The sequence below is a fragment of the Paramisgurnus dabryanus genome, chromosome 8 (genome assembly GCF_030506205.2).
Source record: "Paramisgurnus dabryanus chromosome 8, PD_genome_1.1, whole genome shotgun sequence".
Lineage (NCBI taxonomy): Eukaryota > Metazoa > Chordata > Actinopteri > Cypriniformes > Cobitidae > Paramisgurnus > Paramisgurnus dabryanus.
This window is the reverse complement of record NC_133344.1, coordinates 18,395,607-18,412,019: the sequence shown is the minus strand read 5'-3', so window position 1 is coordinate 18,412,019 and position 16,413 is coordinate 18,395,607. Positions and strand designations below refer to the sequence as shown.

The window sequence follows — 16,413 nt, the reverse complement described above, 5'->3', positions numbered from 1 at the left end:
CCCCTGCATAGACGGTAGATCTGTGGGTCAGCACGATCTGGTCATTAGGTTTTTAAGAGGTGCACGGAGGCTGAATCCTTCGCGCCCTCCCTCTATTCCTCCTTGGGACTTGTCCATGGTGCTGAAAGCCCTTCAGGACTGCCCTTTCGAGCCTCTGCGGACTGTGAGCGTCAGGTTTCTCACTATGAAAACTTTGACGCTCCTCGCATTGGCTTCTATTAAAAGGATAGGGGATCTTCATGCATTTTCGGTCAACGATTCGTGCCTTCAGTTCGGACCGGTTGAATCCAGCGTTACACTAAGACCCCGGCCGGGCTACGTGCCTAAAGTTCCCACCACTCCCTTTAGAGATCACGTGGTGAATTTACAAGCGCTGCCTTTGGAGCAGGCAGACCCAGCCATGGCTTTGTTATGTCCTGTGCGTGCATTACGTGTGTATGTGGATTGCATTCAAAGCTTTCGGACCTCAGAACAGCTCTCTGTCTGTTACGGTGGTCAGCAGAAAGGGAAAGCTGTCACTAAACAGAGGATGTCTCATTGGATTGTAGACACAATCGCCCTGGCTTATGAAAAACAGGGCATTCCTTGCCCTTTTGGGTTGAGAGCCCATTCAACCAGAAGCGTGGCTTCATCTTGGGCTTTGGCTCGTGGTTCCTCACTTTCAGATATTTGTAGAGCTGTTGGCTGGGCGACACCTAATACGTTCACTAGATTCTATAGTGTTCGTGTTGAGCCGGTATCCTCTCGAGTTCTCTCGTCAGATCAGTGAGAACATCGAGGAACGGCTCCTGTGTCGGCTTGGTGCCTTTCTTTTCGGTGCTGCACGACCGCACCATTATGGAAGGCAGTTAAGGCAAAAACGTTACAAAAAGCTGTTTTTTGTCTCCTCCACCGCTTGGTGGCCGATGTTGCGGAGCATCGGCTGCCAGCCTCTCACTAGATGTATCCTTGACTATCTGGGTGAGGCTAGCGCCCACATTGCGCCCCCTAGTGGTTTCTTTGTGAGTATTTCCGTGGAAAGTTTCTGATTTACCATGTTTCCCTTAGCGGAGTTCGTTCCGCGCCTCTCTAGTGTTGCTAAGAGAGTGTATTTTTTATAGACCTCGTGTCTTTTTATCCATCACCTTAGTGGTAGACCCCTAGAGGGTTTTCTTTCCGCAGCGATCTTAGTCCCGCCTGACGAGTTCGCTTCCCAGTTCGCCTAGTCACTATCGTGGGTTAAGGAACAAGTAGTGACCGGCCTCTGCTTCAACCCCATTTCCGTTCCCTTAAAGAGGAGAGTCGGAGGGTTTATGCAGGCACTGGAAGGGTCAGCTTCAGTGGCGCTTTGGTAGGGATTCCCAATTCGTCGGTCACGACGTGACGTCGTAGTGACCGACTGAAAGGGAACGTCTCGGTTACATATGTAACCCTCGTTCCCTGAAGGAAGGGAACGGAGACGTCACGTCCCGTCGCCACAGTTTGCTGTTCCACTGCTGATATCGGCCGGACCCTTTCCTTCTGTCCAGCTTTCTCAGCAAAAAATAGCTGATTTGATAACTGCACCTGCCGCTCATTAAATACCTGTGCGGCGGGGCGGCGCCGGCAGATGCAATTATCTGCATGCCAAGTTCATTGGCGTTTTAAAGGTTTCTCGAAGCAGATAGGTCACCCGCAAAGCGGTTCCCAATTCGTCGGTCACGACGTGACGTCTCCGTTCCCTTCCTTCAGGGAACGAGGGTTACATATGTAACCGAGACGTTTTGGTGCTGGTTTGCTGGTGACTGTGTTAGTTGCTACTTGTAATTACCAATGCTGACATCGCGGTCACGCGCATCGAATTTCTGGGTCGAAGAATCTGTTTAGTTCACATAGCAACTGTTTGAAAATGTGTGTCACTTTCAACCGGTCGGTGTGGACTCTAATGGAAGGTAGGTGGACCAAAATGTAATCCAGGTTTAAATAAACTAACCCCCTGAACCCTAAATATTTTAAGTGACAAATTATAAAACAATTATTTTGTTGGAAAAATAACTACACTCCAAATGTATGTTTAAAAATGAATGCATAACTGTTAAATAAAAATAAAAAATAAAGTAAATGCAGAAATAATTTGGTTACGTATGCGGATATGACGAATGACGTAGTCACGCAACAGCTGTAGAGAGAGATTTTTTATTTTTATTTAACAATTTAAGACAACAATGAACAGATAACGGGGTAGACGGACATCACAGTTTACAAAACATACAATACAATCAAATATACTTTATAACAGAATTAAAGGGATAGTTCACCCAAAAATGAAAATTCTGTCATCATTCACTCACCCTTATGTTGTTACAAACCTGTACAAATTTCTTTGTGCTGATGAACACAAAGGAAGATATTTTGAGGAATGTTTGTTAACCGTTTGTGGACCCCATTGACTTCTATAGTAGGAAAAAATAATACTATGGAAGTAAATGGGGTCCACGAATGGTTTGATTACAAATTTTTCTCAAAATATCCTCCTTTGTGTTCATCAGAACAAAGAAATTTATACAGGTTTGTAACAACATGAGGATGAGTAAATTATGACAGATTTTTCATTTTTGAGTGAACTATCCTTTTAAGTATAATAAAGTTTTTTGAGCTTTTGAATTTAAAGGCTTTGTCATATTGTCAAAAGTTTTGCATAGGGACTTAATGTCTGTAGCAAACATTCTAAAATTAGGTTTAGAATGAATGGATCTGGCTTTATGAATATGAAATTTTCCTAGAAGAGAAATCAGAAAAATAGTGTTATTAAGATCAATGTGCTTAGAATAAAAATCTGAAAGAAAAATTATAGTCTCTGAAAATTCAACAATTTTTTTACAGCATAGAAAAACCAAAAAAGTAACATTGGACCAAAAGGATTTTGAGAATGGGCAATGAAAAAACAAGTGTAAAATAGATTCATCTTCTAAATTGCTGTAGAGAGAGATTGCTCGAGTCATAATCTACTTTTTCACATTTCCTGATTGAGGTTGACTCATTGCTCACATCTTTTTGTTTGACTAAAAAAAATGTGTTAAGTTTTTGGATGTATATAAAAAATATATTTCTATTGACTCCAACTTAACGTAGATAGCTTTCCTTCATTGCCTTTATATATTTATTGTTATTTTTTCCCCTTGATTGTAAGCTACATTCCCCTATTGTGTTTTTTATTTTTTTATTTCTCCTTTTCCTTTTTTCTCTGACTTGTATCTTCTTTCATTTGTAAAAAAGTTTTCCTAAAGGTGATTGTATACATCTAATTGTTTGAATAAAAAAAAGATTGCTCGAGTCATAAACACGACTGTTAGTCATCAAAAGTGCAAAATTTGGATGCAAGCTGATAGTGAAATCTGATGACCATGAACAGGTGTCTGTTTAAGTGTTTAGTCATCTGACTTGGTCAGGTTTTTTTGATCGTTTGAAAAGTGAAAGTGAAAGTGATCATTAGCCAACGAGATTTGTGAAAGCTACGGAGACAACAAACACCGATTTGTGGTTGACGAACTCGGCGTAAGGGGCTGTAAACCAACTCTTCGCTAACTTTTAGTCATTTGGAGCAAAAAAACCCTCTACGTGACAGCGTGTTGGCGAGCCAACCCCAACAGTAAACTTTGATCACCATAGAAACAGCTGAACGCGATTTGAGAATACGATAAGTGCATTTAAATATTTTCGTTTTGGACCACGGAACAATCAATCTACGATTACGGACGAACTTTGTGGTCTTTGTTATTCATACGAACTGAACTGTTTACATTTGTGGAATATATTTCAAATTAATTGGTTTCATTCATTCTATGTTGAAATGCTGAACTGTTCCTCAGCAATTGTATATTGATATTATGCTTCAAGTATAATTCCTTTTCTTGTTTTGTTTTTTATTTTGTGTAATTTCATATTTAAATGCAGTGCTTATGTGATATTGATGTAAGCACAGAGAGTATTGATTTTGGATTATTTTTGTCTACATACAAATACATATCAAATTCTTGAAGTAGATTGTAGTTCTTAACATTTACATAATACCCTGAACTAAAATAGGCCTGATCTATATTATAAACCTTTATAAACTAAGGCTCATAATAACCATCCACATTGCCTTTACATATAGCATGTATAAAGCAAAAAAAAAAAAAAAAAACTATATTCAAACAATCATAATTGAAAGAGAAGTCAACCGAGACAACAGTATTTTATTTTGGTTTTGTTTTCTTTATTAAAGGGGAGTTATATTGAATTTGACACATGTGAAAAAGAAACTCCAGTCATTGTTGTGAATGAATGTTTATTTTCTGTTTGTTTACTTTGATTAAAGAAAAAATCTGTTTAGTTTATCCATCAAAATCTCTGTTCTCCTTACGAGCCTAGCTTTCTGGTCCATTCCCCTGGTGTTCCTTATTTTCCAAAAGTAGTAATGGGTCTTCAGTGGAACACGCGTTACAAAAATATATTTTATCTTGGTACTGAAACATGGGAATCTAAATCTATGGACAAGATTGTATTTAAATAAACCAAGGGAATTTGGTAGTCACATATTTAGTAATAGACTACAATGAACTCCTGTCAGAACACAGGCATCGTTCTCTGATGCTCATTCCAACTAAAGTTTGTTGCCCATTCAAACTAAAACAGTAAATGTTTATAATTTATTTGTAAGAACTACCAAATTCTACCTTCTGTTTAAATTTCATGCAAATATCATGCAAATATAAAATCTTAAAGTAGATTTCCTCTCTGGCCAACTTTAAGGGGGCAGCGCCCCCTATTGAGCAGCCGCCACTAGGACGTAATAGCCGTAGACAAGACTGGTCACACCATCACAGCAGATAACAAGGCTTGCTTTGTCTACATCTTCCAATCCAACGGCAAGCTGGTGGCCAAATTTGGCGCCAAAGGAACATCAGAGAGGCATTCGCCGGGAAATTTTATTATTTATTGTCAAGTTCATCCATCTAGTTTATTCATTAAGCTCATGCCATGTTTCCATGCAGAGAAAAGTGCTCCAAATACACTGACTGAGCCAAAGCAGAGTAAATCAGTAAGTATTAAACACAAGCCCTCAGGATTAGGCATGGGATGTTATAAGATTTTGGCGGCATGATAACCAACTTTTCAACTGGACACAATACATGTAGCCTATGCCTTAATAAAGTCTTTAATATATATATTTTTTGTGATATATATAAAATGTAAACATCAAATCCATAATATGACTTAATGATTTAATTACACAGCTCATACCTTGGAAAGGGTATCACAGAAAATGTTAGTGGTTTTTGAAACATGAAACACAATAGGTAAGAATAAACTCCTAGCAAAAACTTGAGAGAATTGGGTGGGGCCGAGTGGCCCCTCCCAACAGATGAAATCTCACCAAACTCCGTGCAGCTTTTCAAGTTTGGCCGCGTTCGACACGTAGGCAATACAAATGTTTTCTTATTCAAATTATACCCGGCCCTTTAGTCCACTTTCTATGCGCACTTGCCCCGTGGCAACCCCGCCGAACCGCGCAACGCTGTGAAGCCAAACAGACCTCACATTACCGAGACATATGGTTTTAAAAGGATGCAGTAATTTTTGAATTCACTTCGGTAAGACGAAAATATAGTTAGTCAGATGCAAAATTTACAGCGCCGTCACAAGTTCCATCATCTCATATTTAAAAATCAAATGTCAAGAGATATCAGAGAGCCATACGAGCATTACATCTTGACTGAGAACAGGTGAGAGGACAACACGACACAGCCAATCGCTAAAATGATAGCAAAGACTTTAAGCTGCTTAATGTTATGAAGTTTGTGGTTTGACTGGACGTGTTTTAAAGCGTGCGTTTGGTGCACAACGGAAACTTTTTGTCTAGTACATAACTTAGTTTATGTCTTGCATTTTGTGCAGATATGTGCACGTTATGTAATACATTTTTGTTGTATATAAGGTTTAATATATAGACAGCGCTTAAGTTTGTGTTTAGTTTCACTTCATCACGCCGCTTTTCTGTTAGGTTTCTGTTAAATTAAATAACATTTATTTCGTTTATAATCTAGTATGTGTTCTTTGTTCTGTCATAGTTTCTTAAAAATTAAGTTTTATTTGAGTGTTTTTTCTAATTTGCGAATTTATTATTTTTGTTTTCTTCATTGTGTTTTTAATTCTTTTAAAATTAATTATTGTTAATGAAACTTTTTTATTTGCACAGTTTACATGGCGAGACCATGTTTGGGGACGTTGTTTATTGGCCTGTGCTTTGGAATTACAGGACTTCTGGTGAGTCTAGAAATTAGTTTGTCTTTTAAGTGTACAACTTATGAAATTCATGTGTGATCACATGTTTTATTCAGTCATTTGTTTTTGTACATACCTTTGGCAAGGCTCTTTGCATCTCAATCAGTGTATTCGGAAATTAGTTCATTGCTTATTTGTATTTAAATAAAAATGCAGGGTGCAAATTGTTATTTTTAATTTTCCACTATTAATCATTATTTATTCTTAGCCCTGAGAGCTTTCATAACACTTTTAAGAACAGTAGGTTAAACCTTCTGACTTTTGATTATTAACCTTGTAGGTTTTATGGACTTATGTGGCAAATAAAGAAGAGAAACATCCTTCAACCAGCTTTTTGTTTCAGCACTTTTCAAAACTTTACAACTCCAGAATCTCCTCCACCTCTCCTGCAGATGTTCAGCTAGAAATCAGTTCAGAAGACTCAGAGTCAAGTTCAAGTTCATTTTACTCAGAATTTGGAATCAGTTCAGAAAGTTACTCCAGTTTACAGCAGACTCTTTACTGGGCTGGACCAGACAGATCAATTACAAATGTGTCTATGAGTACAAGTCCAGATCACTCCACTTTCATCATTCAGAACCTGAAAGACAGCTACCAAATAGGGGAGGAGCTTTTTGTTACTATCCATGCCAGAGACTTTAACAATAAATCTAAACGTTATGGAGGGGATTTCTTTCAAGCAAAGCTTTTCTCATCCGAAAGTCCCCAAAAGGTATCTCCTACATGTCTGCTGTATCAGTGATGTTTACTGAGTACTTATCTTTTTCTTATCTTTCTGGACATTAATTTGGGAATTAAGAATGTTTTTCTGTCACAGGCCAGTGTGTTTGGGGAGGTGGTGGATTTGCTCAACGGTTCCTACTCTGTGCGTTTTCTTCTGCCGTGGGTTGGAGAGGCACAGGTGGCTGTGCGTCTGATTCACTCCAGTGAAGCTGTGCAGGTCCTCAAGCATCACAGAGCCACTGATTCTGACAGAGTGTCTTTCCATGGATATTTTGAAGGACCAGGACCGAATGGGACCAGACTGAAAGAAAGAGTGTTGTGCAATGTGAAGTCAGACAAGAATGGACTGGAGAGGATCAAAAATGGAGATTGTTGCTGTGAATACAAAGATTCTCGCACTGGAGAAGAATGGCGCTGTCAGAGACCCAAATCACTGCCATGCAGCGCTCGTGTCTATCACTCTATTGGAGTGTATATCAACTACATGACTGCTGAAGAGGAAATGTTTTTGTGAGTTTATACAATGCTCATTTAATTTATTTTTGTATTATCTTTACATTTGTTGATATTTGATTAATTTTTCCTTATTTAGCTTTCTGTTTGAACATTAAAAAAGCTATGGGAAAACAGTAGATGTTGTCTTTGACAGGAATCCAAGCAACAAGGGTATCAGTGGACTAAAAAACACAACAATCAAGATTCTTCCCTCTAACAGGAGTGCAGAAATTGGTATGTTGACATTTGATACATGTTGCACACTTTTTACTAATTGCAATTTTAAAATTTTAAAAATAGAAAAAAAATATATATGTGTATACCATTAATTTAAATTATATTACTAGTGCAATTACACCATGTACACTCACTATAACACTTTATCCTGCAGATGTAACACAGAAATGTCGCCCTGGTTTGCATACACCAGTTCCTGCTGGCTTTTACCTGAATGATGTTTGGACATCTTTTGTGTGTAGCACACATCATTTTACTAACCAAACAACAACACAGTGTTTAAAAGACAAACACATCTACATGATGGGAGACTCGACCTTGAGACAGTGGTTTGAGTTACTGCTGAAAGTTATACCAAGTAAGATTAACTGGTATGTGTACTTAAATATTAAGTCATATTCATAAAATCAAACAGTATCATTGTTGGTGTTTCTCACTGCAGCTTTGAAGGAGATAAACCTGCATGTTCTACAACCGGCAGGTCCTCACTTAGCAGTGGATGTTGAGAACAACATTGATGTTCACTGGAGGCATCACGGTCTTCCTGTCCGCTGTCAGAAAACTGAACTTACTAATCTGCACTACATCAGTAATCAGATTGATGATCTCAATGGAGGACCTCATTCTGTGTTTGTTATTCACCTGGGGATCCACTTTGCGACATTTCCTCTAGATTACTTCACCAAAAGAGTGCTGAGGACGCGCAAAGCTGTGCTAGATTTGTTACAGCGGGCACCAGAGACTACTGTTATAATCAAGACGGCCAACACTGGTTTTAAGGTTACAGTCTAATAGTATAAATTGGATTATGTGGTTAAGGTTACTCACATTACCCTGGTTCCCTGAAATAACAGGAATGAGCATTGCGTCAGTAGCTGACGCTATGGGGGAAACTCCTGTTTACTCCACGATTGAAGCCTATTTGTTAACGTCTGTAAAAATTACAGACAAATGGCGCTTGAGCCTGCGTAAATGGGCAGGGTTATGCCCCATATAAGTCTGGGTCGAATGCCATAGTTACCTTTCTCGAATGAAGCGCACAGTTAAAAGAACTTAACATTTAACCATGGCCAGCTACGCAGTGCTCATTCCCGTTATTTCAGGGAACCAGGGTCATGTGAGTAACCTCATCGTTCCCTTTCAATACAGTTCACTTCGCATTACATCAGTAGCTTTAACACCTGGTTATACCTGCGCAACGCTTTCAGGACCGTGGATAGGTCCCAAAACACAAAGGAAGATATTTTGAACAAACAAATTCATACAAGTTTGTAACAACATGAGAGTGAGTAAATAATTACAAAATTTTAATTTTTCGGATGAACTATCGTTTTAATGATAAAGCCATGTTTCCTGAAAGAGTGGCCAGGTATTGGAGTGTGGTTTGCTGTTATAGCTGTCAAATAGACTTTGCCATAGATCCGAGGAGAGCCACGCAATCAGCGTCCTTAATCTCCGTCATGGTTCAGCCATAAATGTTGCTCCAGTATAATAAGGCTCGACACAGCTCGTTGCGGTGCACAGATCCTTTAATGACTCGGGATCTGGGCCTGATTCATCCATATCACGGAGAAGCTTGGCTTGGTACACTTGCAGCACTGCTATTGTATGAAGGGCAGAAGCGGCGTGGCCGTCGGAGGCTTAAGACTTGGTCAAGAACGAGGATGTAAGACGTCAGGGTTTCGAAGGGTGATTAAGCTTGGATCTCCAGCTGCTAGCCGATGATGGGCAGCCACAGACTCTTCAAGCGACGGAAGTTTGGAGGAGCTGCGTTCATCCACCCCTACAACCACCGACAACACTTGGGTGACAGAACTGTGGGAATGGGTTGAACCCTGGCACTCAGCAGGAGTCCCTGGTCCTCATGGGTGAACATAACGGGTTGGAAAAGGATAGAGAGCCCGCCGGGGCTGAGCCGGCGTGAGCTTGTTGTCCGGACGCCTATCTGGTTTACGGCTCCGCTGCTTTTTAGGTGGGGGAGCACGGGAAGTGGTGCCTTGGAAGACACTCGCAGTGGGCACAGCCGGCCTCCTTAAGTGACATCTCGGTATGGGCGGGACCCTGGCAGGATACACACTCTGAATAAAGATCCTCCATGGGCAACGGAGCTCTGCATGAGCCGCAATGCCGAAGCGACATTATGTCAACGCACTTCTCGCTCTTTTAGAGAAAAGTATCTTTTCGGCAGGGGAAGATGCTGGGGCGTGGATTCCACTGCAGGGCTCGAGTTGACGGTAAGTAAAGGCTTCTTCATCTGAGCAGTAAGATGATCGTGCAGGAGGAGTAAAAGGTAACTCTATATCGTTCGACCTGGACTTAAATAGGGCATAACCCTGCCCCTTTTCGTGGGCTCAAATGCCATTTGTCTGTAATTTTTACAGACGTTAACCAATAGGCTTTAATCGCGAAGTACACAGGAGTTTCCCCTGTAGCGTCAGCTACTGACGCAATGCGATGTGAACCATTTTAAAAGGGAATTACATTTACATTCATGCATTTTAAGGCCTAAAACAGTGCAGAAAATGGCAAAAAAATAAATTTTAACTGGCTGTGGCAACGAAGCACCTGGAAAAAATATCAATTTGAATGCGCTTGATACGCATCTACATTTAACGTATTTGCACATGCAAAAGACGTGAAATTTGAATTGTTTATCCAAAGTGACTTCCAGCTACTTAGGGTTTACATTCTATTATCAGTATTACATTTTCTAATCAAACCCATGACATTTTTTTAAATTATGTCAAAGTTTATGGGAGTCCCCTAGCCAAGCCGGGGCCAATCTTCAAGCCCCCCCCCCAATTCGAACACTGCTACTATTTGAACTTTTGGCAGTCTTTAATCAAAAGTACCATTTTAGTTTTTCTCTTAACCCTTATGTGTTGTTGGGGCCATTTTTGCAATTTTTTGTCTTAATTTGGCCACAACTTTCTCTGTGTTTCAGCAAATGGAATGATTTTTGGTGACAAATCTTATACACATAAATTAAATCTTATTTACACATATTTTAAGAAAATGCTTTGAAATTTTTCAAAAATGTAACAATATACCGTGGGCAAATTTACTACCCTTACGTATTGTTAGCGGCCAAAAAAGGCCACTAAATTAAACTGCTGTAAAAATTTATCGGATAAATGTTTTTTCACATTTTTTTTGCATAAATCTGTTAATCAACCTCAGTACTGATCACTACCAAATGTTTGCAAAAATTCCATGATTTTAACTCTTTCATTGCCAAGTTTATAAGTGGTGTCACTGATTTGGGGAAAAAACACACAAAATTACTGATTTTCAATATAAAAAGTGAATGTGGACTGGATTTTCCTTTACCTTTTTACCTTTACTTGCTCTCTGCAAGTGTGTCTACCACAACAGATACAAGTGCTGACTGTTCTTTTTTTTGTTCTGTACACCACTTGCATGTTCCCCTCTTCACTCCTGAGCTGCTGGTGCCTGCTGGCATCTGTGGATTTGTGTCTAGAGGGACAGCTACAGGAGACAAAATCCCTCTCACCATTGCAGCACTAACTGGTGCGTGAGGGAGGTGCTCTCTCCTCAATACAAACACTAACCCTACACACACACACACTCGCACACACACACACACACACACACACACACACACACACACACACACACACACTGTGGTGTTATTGTCCATATAACTCAATGTACAAAACCAGAAATTAAGCTCTGTTTTTTGCACAGGCTACTAAAGGGCTAATGGTGCCACATGGTGATCAACAGTTAAATGAAAAATTTTACCTCTTTGCAAAAGGAAAAGCCACAAAGAATCAAGAAAGCATGGTAATAAGGTGTCATGGCTCTGCAATCAAAAAATTTTGTTATAATGGAAGTCAATGGGGAAAAAATGGCACCAAACAATAAATGAGGGAGAAAAAAATTTAATCTGATGCTGCACAAAAACTAAAAATGCACCAAAGCCAATGTTTTTATCAATCTTTGGCATGCCCAAGACTGTGAAAAGGGTGAAAAAAATCCAGTCCACAATCACTTTTTATATTGAAAATCAGTGATTTTGTGTTATTTTTTTCTCAAATCAGTGGCATCACCTATGAGCTTGGGAGTTAAAGAGTTAAAATCATGAAATTTTTAGAAACATTTGTTGGTAGTTTTGATCAGTACTGAGGTTGATTAACAGATTTATGCAAAAAAATTTGAAAAAAATATTAATTTGATACATTTTTACAGCCGTTTATTTAGTGGCCATTTTTGGCAGCTAACAACACGAAAGGGTAGTGAATTGGAACAAGGCACAAGGGTTAAACGGTTCAGTTTATGGGGACACAGGTAAACCATGTTTAAAGCATAATAAACATGTCATTATACACAACATAAACCACATATACCAACACACACACATACATGGGTATCTATTATGCAAATAAATGTGAAAAGTATATATTGTATATTGATATTATGACCTTTATTTTTCTGTCCTTCTAATAGGATGTGTTTGGCAGTGACTGGTATGTCCAGCAGTTGGACACAATTCTACGGTGGGCTTTTCAGAATGTTGGTGTTTATATTATGGATGTGTGGCAAATGACAGCTTGTCACTACAGTGAAGAGAACATTCATCCAGGTGAAGTTATCCTCAAAAATGAGATTGACATTTTACTATCTTTTATTTGTCCTCCATGAACTTTTTAAAAGTAATGACAAAGTCAAAGGATAACCTGTTTTGTACTTTATTTTCTTAAACGATAAAAAAATCGGGCAGGAAAATGGGTGAATATAAAAAAAATGGGGGTGTGTAAAAAACAAACATATTGGATTATATTGACTATAAATTTGATTATTGAATAAATAAACAAAATAACTATTTTTTCATTTTAATTTGGATAGATAATGATAATAACTTGCATAGATCATGCTTTTGAGCAAAAAAGCAAGCGACATGCAGAAAATGTTAGATACATCATTCAAATATAGACAAATTCCGATTTGTTTCTTAATTTGTGAAGAGAATCAAAGAGTTCACGTGTGTGTAAATTAACAACTATGCCACCTTAGGGTGATGTAAGCAGGAGTTTGATTGTTTGGAACTTTGTCAATAAAGCAAAACAAGGTTTGGTATTTACAGCAATTGTCTGACATAAATCAATCTCCAATGGATGGTGGTTAAGCAGCAATGTTTCTGTATAGCTCAGTGGTAGAGCATTGTATTTGCAGTGCAAAATGTCATGGGTTTGAACCCGAGTACTGTACAATATACACTCACCGGCCACTTTATTAGGTACACCCTTTCAACTGCGCGTTAATGCAAATTTCTAATCAGCCAATCACATGGCAGCAACTCAATGCATTTAGGCATGTAGACATGTTCAAGACGATCTGCTGCAGTTCAGACCGAGCGTCAGAATGGGGAAGAAAGGTGATTTAAGTGACTTTGAAAGTGGCATGGTTGTTGGTGCCAGACGGGCTGGTCTGAGTATTTCAGAAACTGCTGATCTACTGGGATTTTCACGCACAAATATCTCAAGGGTTTACAGAGAATGGTCCGAAAACGAGAAAATATCCAGTGATTGGCAGTTCTGTGGGCGCAAATGCCTTGTTGATGCACCAGGTGGATCACCAGGTACCACTCCTGACAGCTAAGAACAGGAAAGTGAGGCTACAATTCACACAGGCTCACCAAAATTGGACAATAGAAGACTGGAAAAACGTTGCCTGGTCTGATGAGTCTTGATTTCTGCTGCGATATTCGTCAACAACATGAAAGCATGGATCCACCCTGCCTTGTATTTAACGGTTCAGGCTGGTGGTGGTGGTTTTATGGTGTGGGGGATATTTTCTTGGCCTGTTTGGGCCCATTAGTACCAATTAAGCATTGTGTATTGTTTCTGACAATGTTCATCCCTTTATGACCACAGTGTACCCATCCTCAGATGGCTACTTCCAGCAGGATAATGCCCCATGTCATAAAGCGCAAATCATCTCAGACTGGTTTCTTAAACATGACAATGAGTTCACTGTACTCAAATGGCCTCCCCAGTCACCAGATCTCAACCCAATAGAGCATCTTTGGGATGTGATGGAACGGGAGCTTCGTGCCCTGGATATGCGGCCGACAAATCGGCAGCAACTGCGTGATGTTATCATGTCAATATGGAACAAAATCTCTGAGGAATGTTTCCAGTACCTTGTTGAATCTGTGCCACAAAGGATTAAGGCAGTTCTGAAGGCAAAAGGGGTCCAACCCGGTACTACTGTAGTAAGGTGTACCTAATAAAGTGGGCGGTACAATAGTACAATATACTTGTAATGTACTGTAAGTTGCTTTGGATAAAAGTGTCTGCTAAATGTATAACTATTTATCATTTTTTTGTATTTGACAACCAGTGTCCTTTTGGAAAGCAGAAGCATCTGTGTATTCAGACTAAACTCTGTTGCGACCAGATTACTGACCTAAATTCACAAACACATACAATCATTTTTGACAATGCAAATCTGTACAGTGGGTTTGAAAAGCTATTTGGTCTTTTTGGGCTCTTGAAACATACAGATTTCCATAAAATAACAAAATATATTACACCAAGTGGCATCACAAACAAATAGTTCTCACAGATAAATCGTTTGTTAAAAAAATACCACAATATTAAAAAACAAATGGATTCATTTTATTTTCATGGCGACTTTAATACACACCCATACACACTGGGGGAAGTGTATGGGGCAAAAAAAGATTAACAATCTTTTTTACTAAATTAAAATCACTAAACGTTCCATTTCGTGCATAACCAAATGTAAAAGTTAAGAAAATAGACAAACATATACTGTACAGGCTGCCTATTAGTTGTGATTAGTAAACTGGTAATAGCATGTTATGTAATCATATTGAGGGTATTATGGTTTTGAAAATTGTCAAAAACAATCTCAAGCCCATATTTACAACACTACAAACTTATTAGTAGTATTCTAGTAATAATGATATGAAAACATTTCCTGTTTACCTTTGCACATAAGTCTGCACATACATTTCCAGAAGAGATTATTAGCCTTCAGCTATTTGACTGATTTATGTTGACATGAATAAACGCAGGGCTTAATGAATATTGCGTCCATATTTTATCGATTTCCATTAATTTGCGTTAATATCCGAACCGAATGTAAATTGAAAACAAATAATAAAAATCAAGGTGCATCCGATAGTGACTTAGGCAGCTATCCATATAAGTACAAAATACTTTGTGCTGTTTCTTCAAAATGTCAACCTGCGTGCTAAACCCCCAATTCAGTTAAATGTTTATAATTGTTAAAAAATTATGTAAGCATTTTTAATAACCAGTTCATTAATGCTTCAGCTTAAGAATGACCCATAGAGGGCACTGTTTCACAACAAACTGGCCATTTGTGCATTTACTAGTTGTACATGGGTATGCATTTGTATCATATGGTGTAAATTTGATTACAATTGGCTTGCTGTAGTATGATTTTGGAAATTCAGCCTCTCTTACAAGGCTAAAGCTCGATATTTAAAGCAACACAGCTTAAGGTAAACTAGCTTTTTGTAAACATTTCTATTCTGATAAAACTTCTGTACTTATTCTGAACAAATGTGCACAAGCGATGAAAGCAGGTGTTGTTTATGCCATCAATACAGTATTCTGTAATGAAACTACAGTGTATAAATCTGTTATTTAAACTGCAATAATCCTAAAATGTATATATCAGAATTGTATCATTTCTAAAACTGCCCTTAAAGAGTATGAAATTATAATATGGGCAGTCATAGATGGTTGTTTCTTTAAATTACATAATTTCTAGGATATTGTAATGTAATATAAAGTGAATCTGCTGTATTGCCAATATTACAACTCTTCCCGATTAAAATCCAAATGGAAATATTCCAGATTCTGGAGAGTCTGCCACCATTGGCTTAATTTAATACTTATAATAATACTCTAATAATGTAAAGCTGCTTTGAAACAATTAACAATTGTGAAAAGCGCTATATAAATAAAATTGAATTGAATTGAAAATTAAAATGTTGCTTATTCAAGCATTAATATAAGCATGATATGAAACCAAAAGCTTTAATTCAATCGGTACTAAACTTACATCTCCATGTCTGGAATGGTGATGCTTTTTCCAGGATTTGTTTAGAAACCATAATATGATTGTAAACAATCAAGCCTTTCTGTAAGAAAATACAATAAAACACAGCTAGAGCCCTGCACCCAATAATTCTGTATATCAATGGGCAGCACACTTGGCAACGCAAGCATCCATTCTGTTGCTGTTCACAGTCGGCCAGGGACTATTTTTTCCAGCTGAAGGAGACTTTAAGTGATTTTACTTAATGAAAGTTGCGTTGATATTTTTTTTGTTTTTTTATTTGCAGTGTGTGGTAACCGTTTTCTAAAAGCAGTCTGGTACTTAAAGATAGTGCTGTATCGGTAATGCTGCAACTCAAAGATAGTGCTGTAATGCTGCAACTCAAAGATAGTGCTGTATTCAGAGATGGGCAGTATTTTTGATACATGTATTTCAAATAAGTATTTCAAATACAAAATAGTATTTTGTCATTTGTATTTGATAGGGTTGATAAAAATGCCTTCGTATTTTTTGTATCAAAATACTTTAGTGTTTTGTATTTTTAAAATACAGTAAAATACTTCTACATCATGACATCATAAAAATGCGGCC

The 16,413-nt window shown here is 38.3% G+C and overlaps 1 protein-coding gene across 1 annotated transcript; it reads left to right on the top strand.

Annotated features, from left to right (window-relative positions):
• The first annotated feature begins 5,402 nt into the window (after positions 1 to 5,402).
• LOC135770914 (NXPE family member 3-like) lies at positions 5,403 to 14,421 on the top strand. Its single transcript, XM_065280838.2, has 8 exons — positions 5,403 to 5,726; positions 6,200 to 6,267; positions 6,566 to 6,997; positions 7,103 to 7,518; positions 7,658 to 7,737; positions 7,895 to 8,098; positions 8,183 to 8,520; positions 12,211 to 14,421. Exons 2-8 carry the CDS (start codon positions 6,205 to 6,207, stop codon positions 12,403 to 12,405), a joined length of 1,728 nt encoding a protein of 575 aa, XP_065136910.1. The 5' UTR covers positions 5,403 to 5,726; positions 6,200 to 6,204; the 3' UTR covers positions 12,406 to 14,421.
• Positions 14,422 to 16,413: the final 1,992 nt, after the last annotated feature.

Excerpts from the sequence above, each read along its gene's own strand:
- LOC135770914 (XM_065280838.2), top strand. The coding sequence starts at position 6,205 with ATGGCGAGACCATGTTTGGGGACGTTGTTTATTGGCCTGTGCTTTGGA. Across the intron at positions 8,099-8,182 it reads ACTGCTGAAAGTTATACCAA|CTTTGAAGGAGATAAACCTG; the intron begins GTAAGATTAACT and ends TTCTCACTGCAG. Across the intron at positions 8,521-12,210 it reads CGGCCAACACTGGTTTTAAG|GATGTGTTTGGCAGTGACTG; the intron begins GTTACAGTCTAA and ends TCCTTCTAATAG.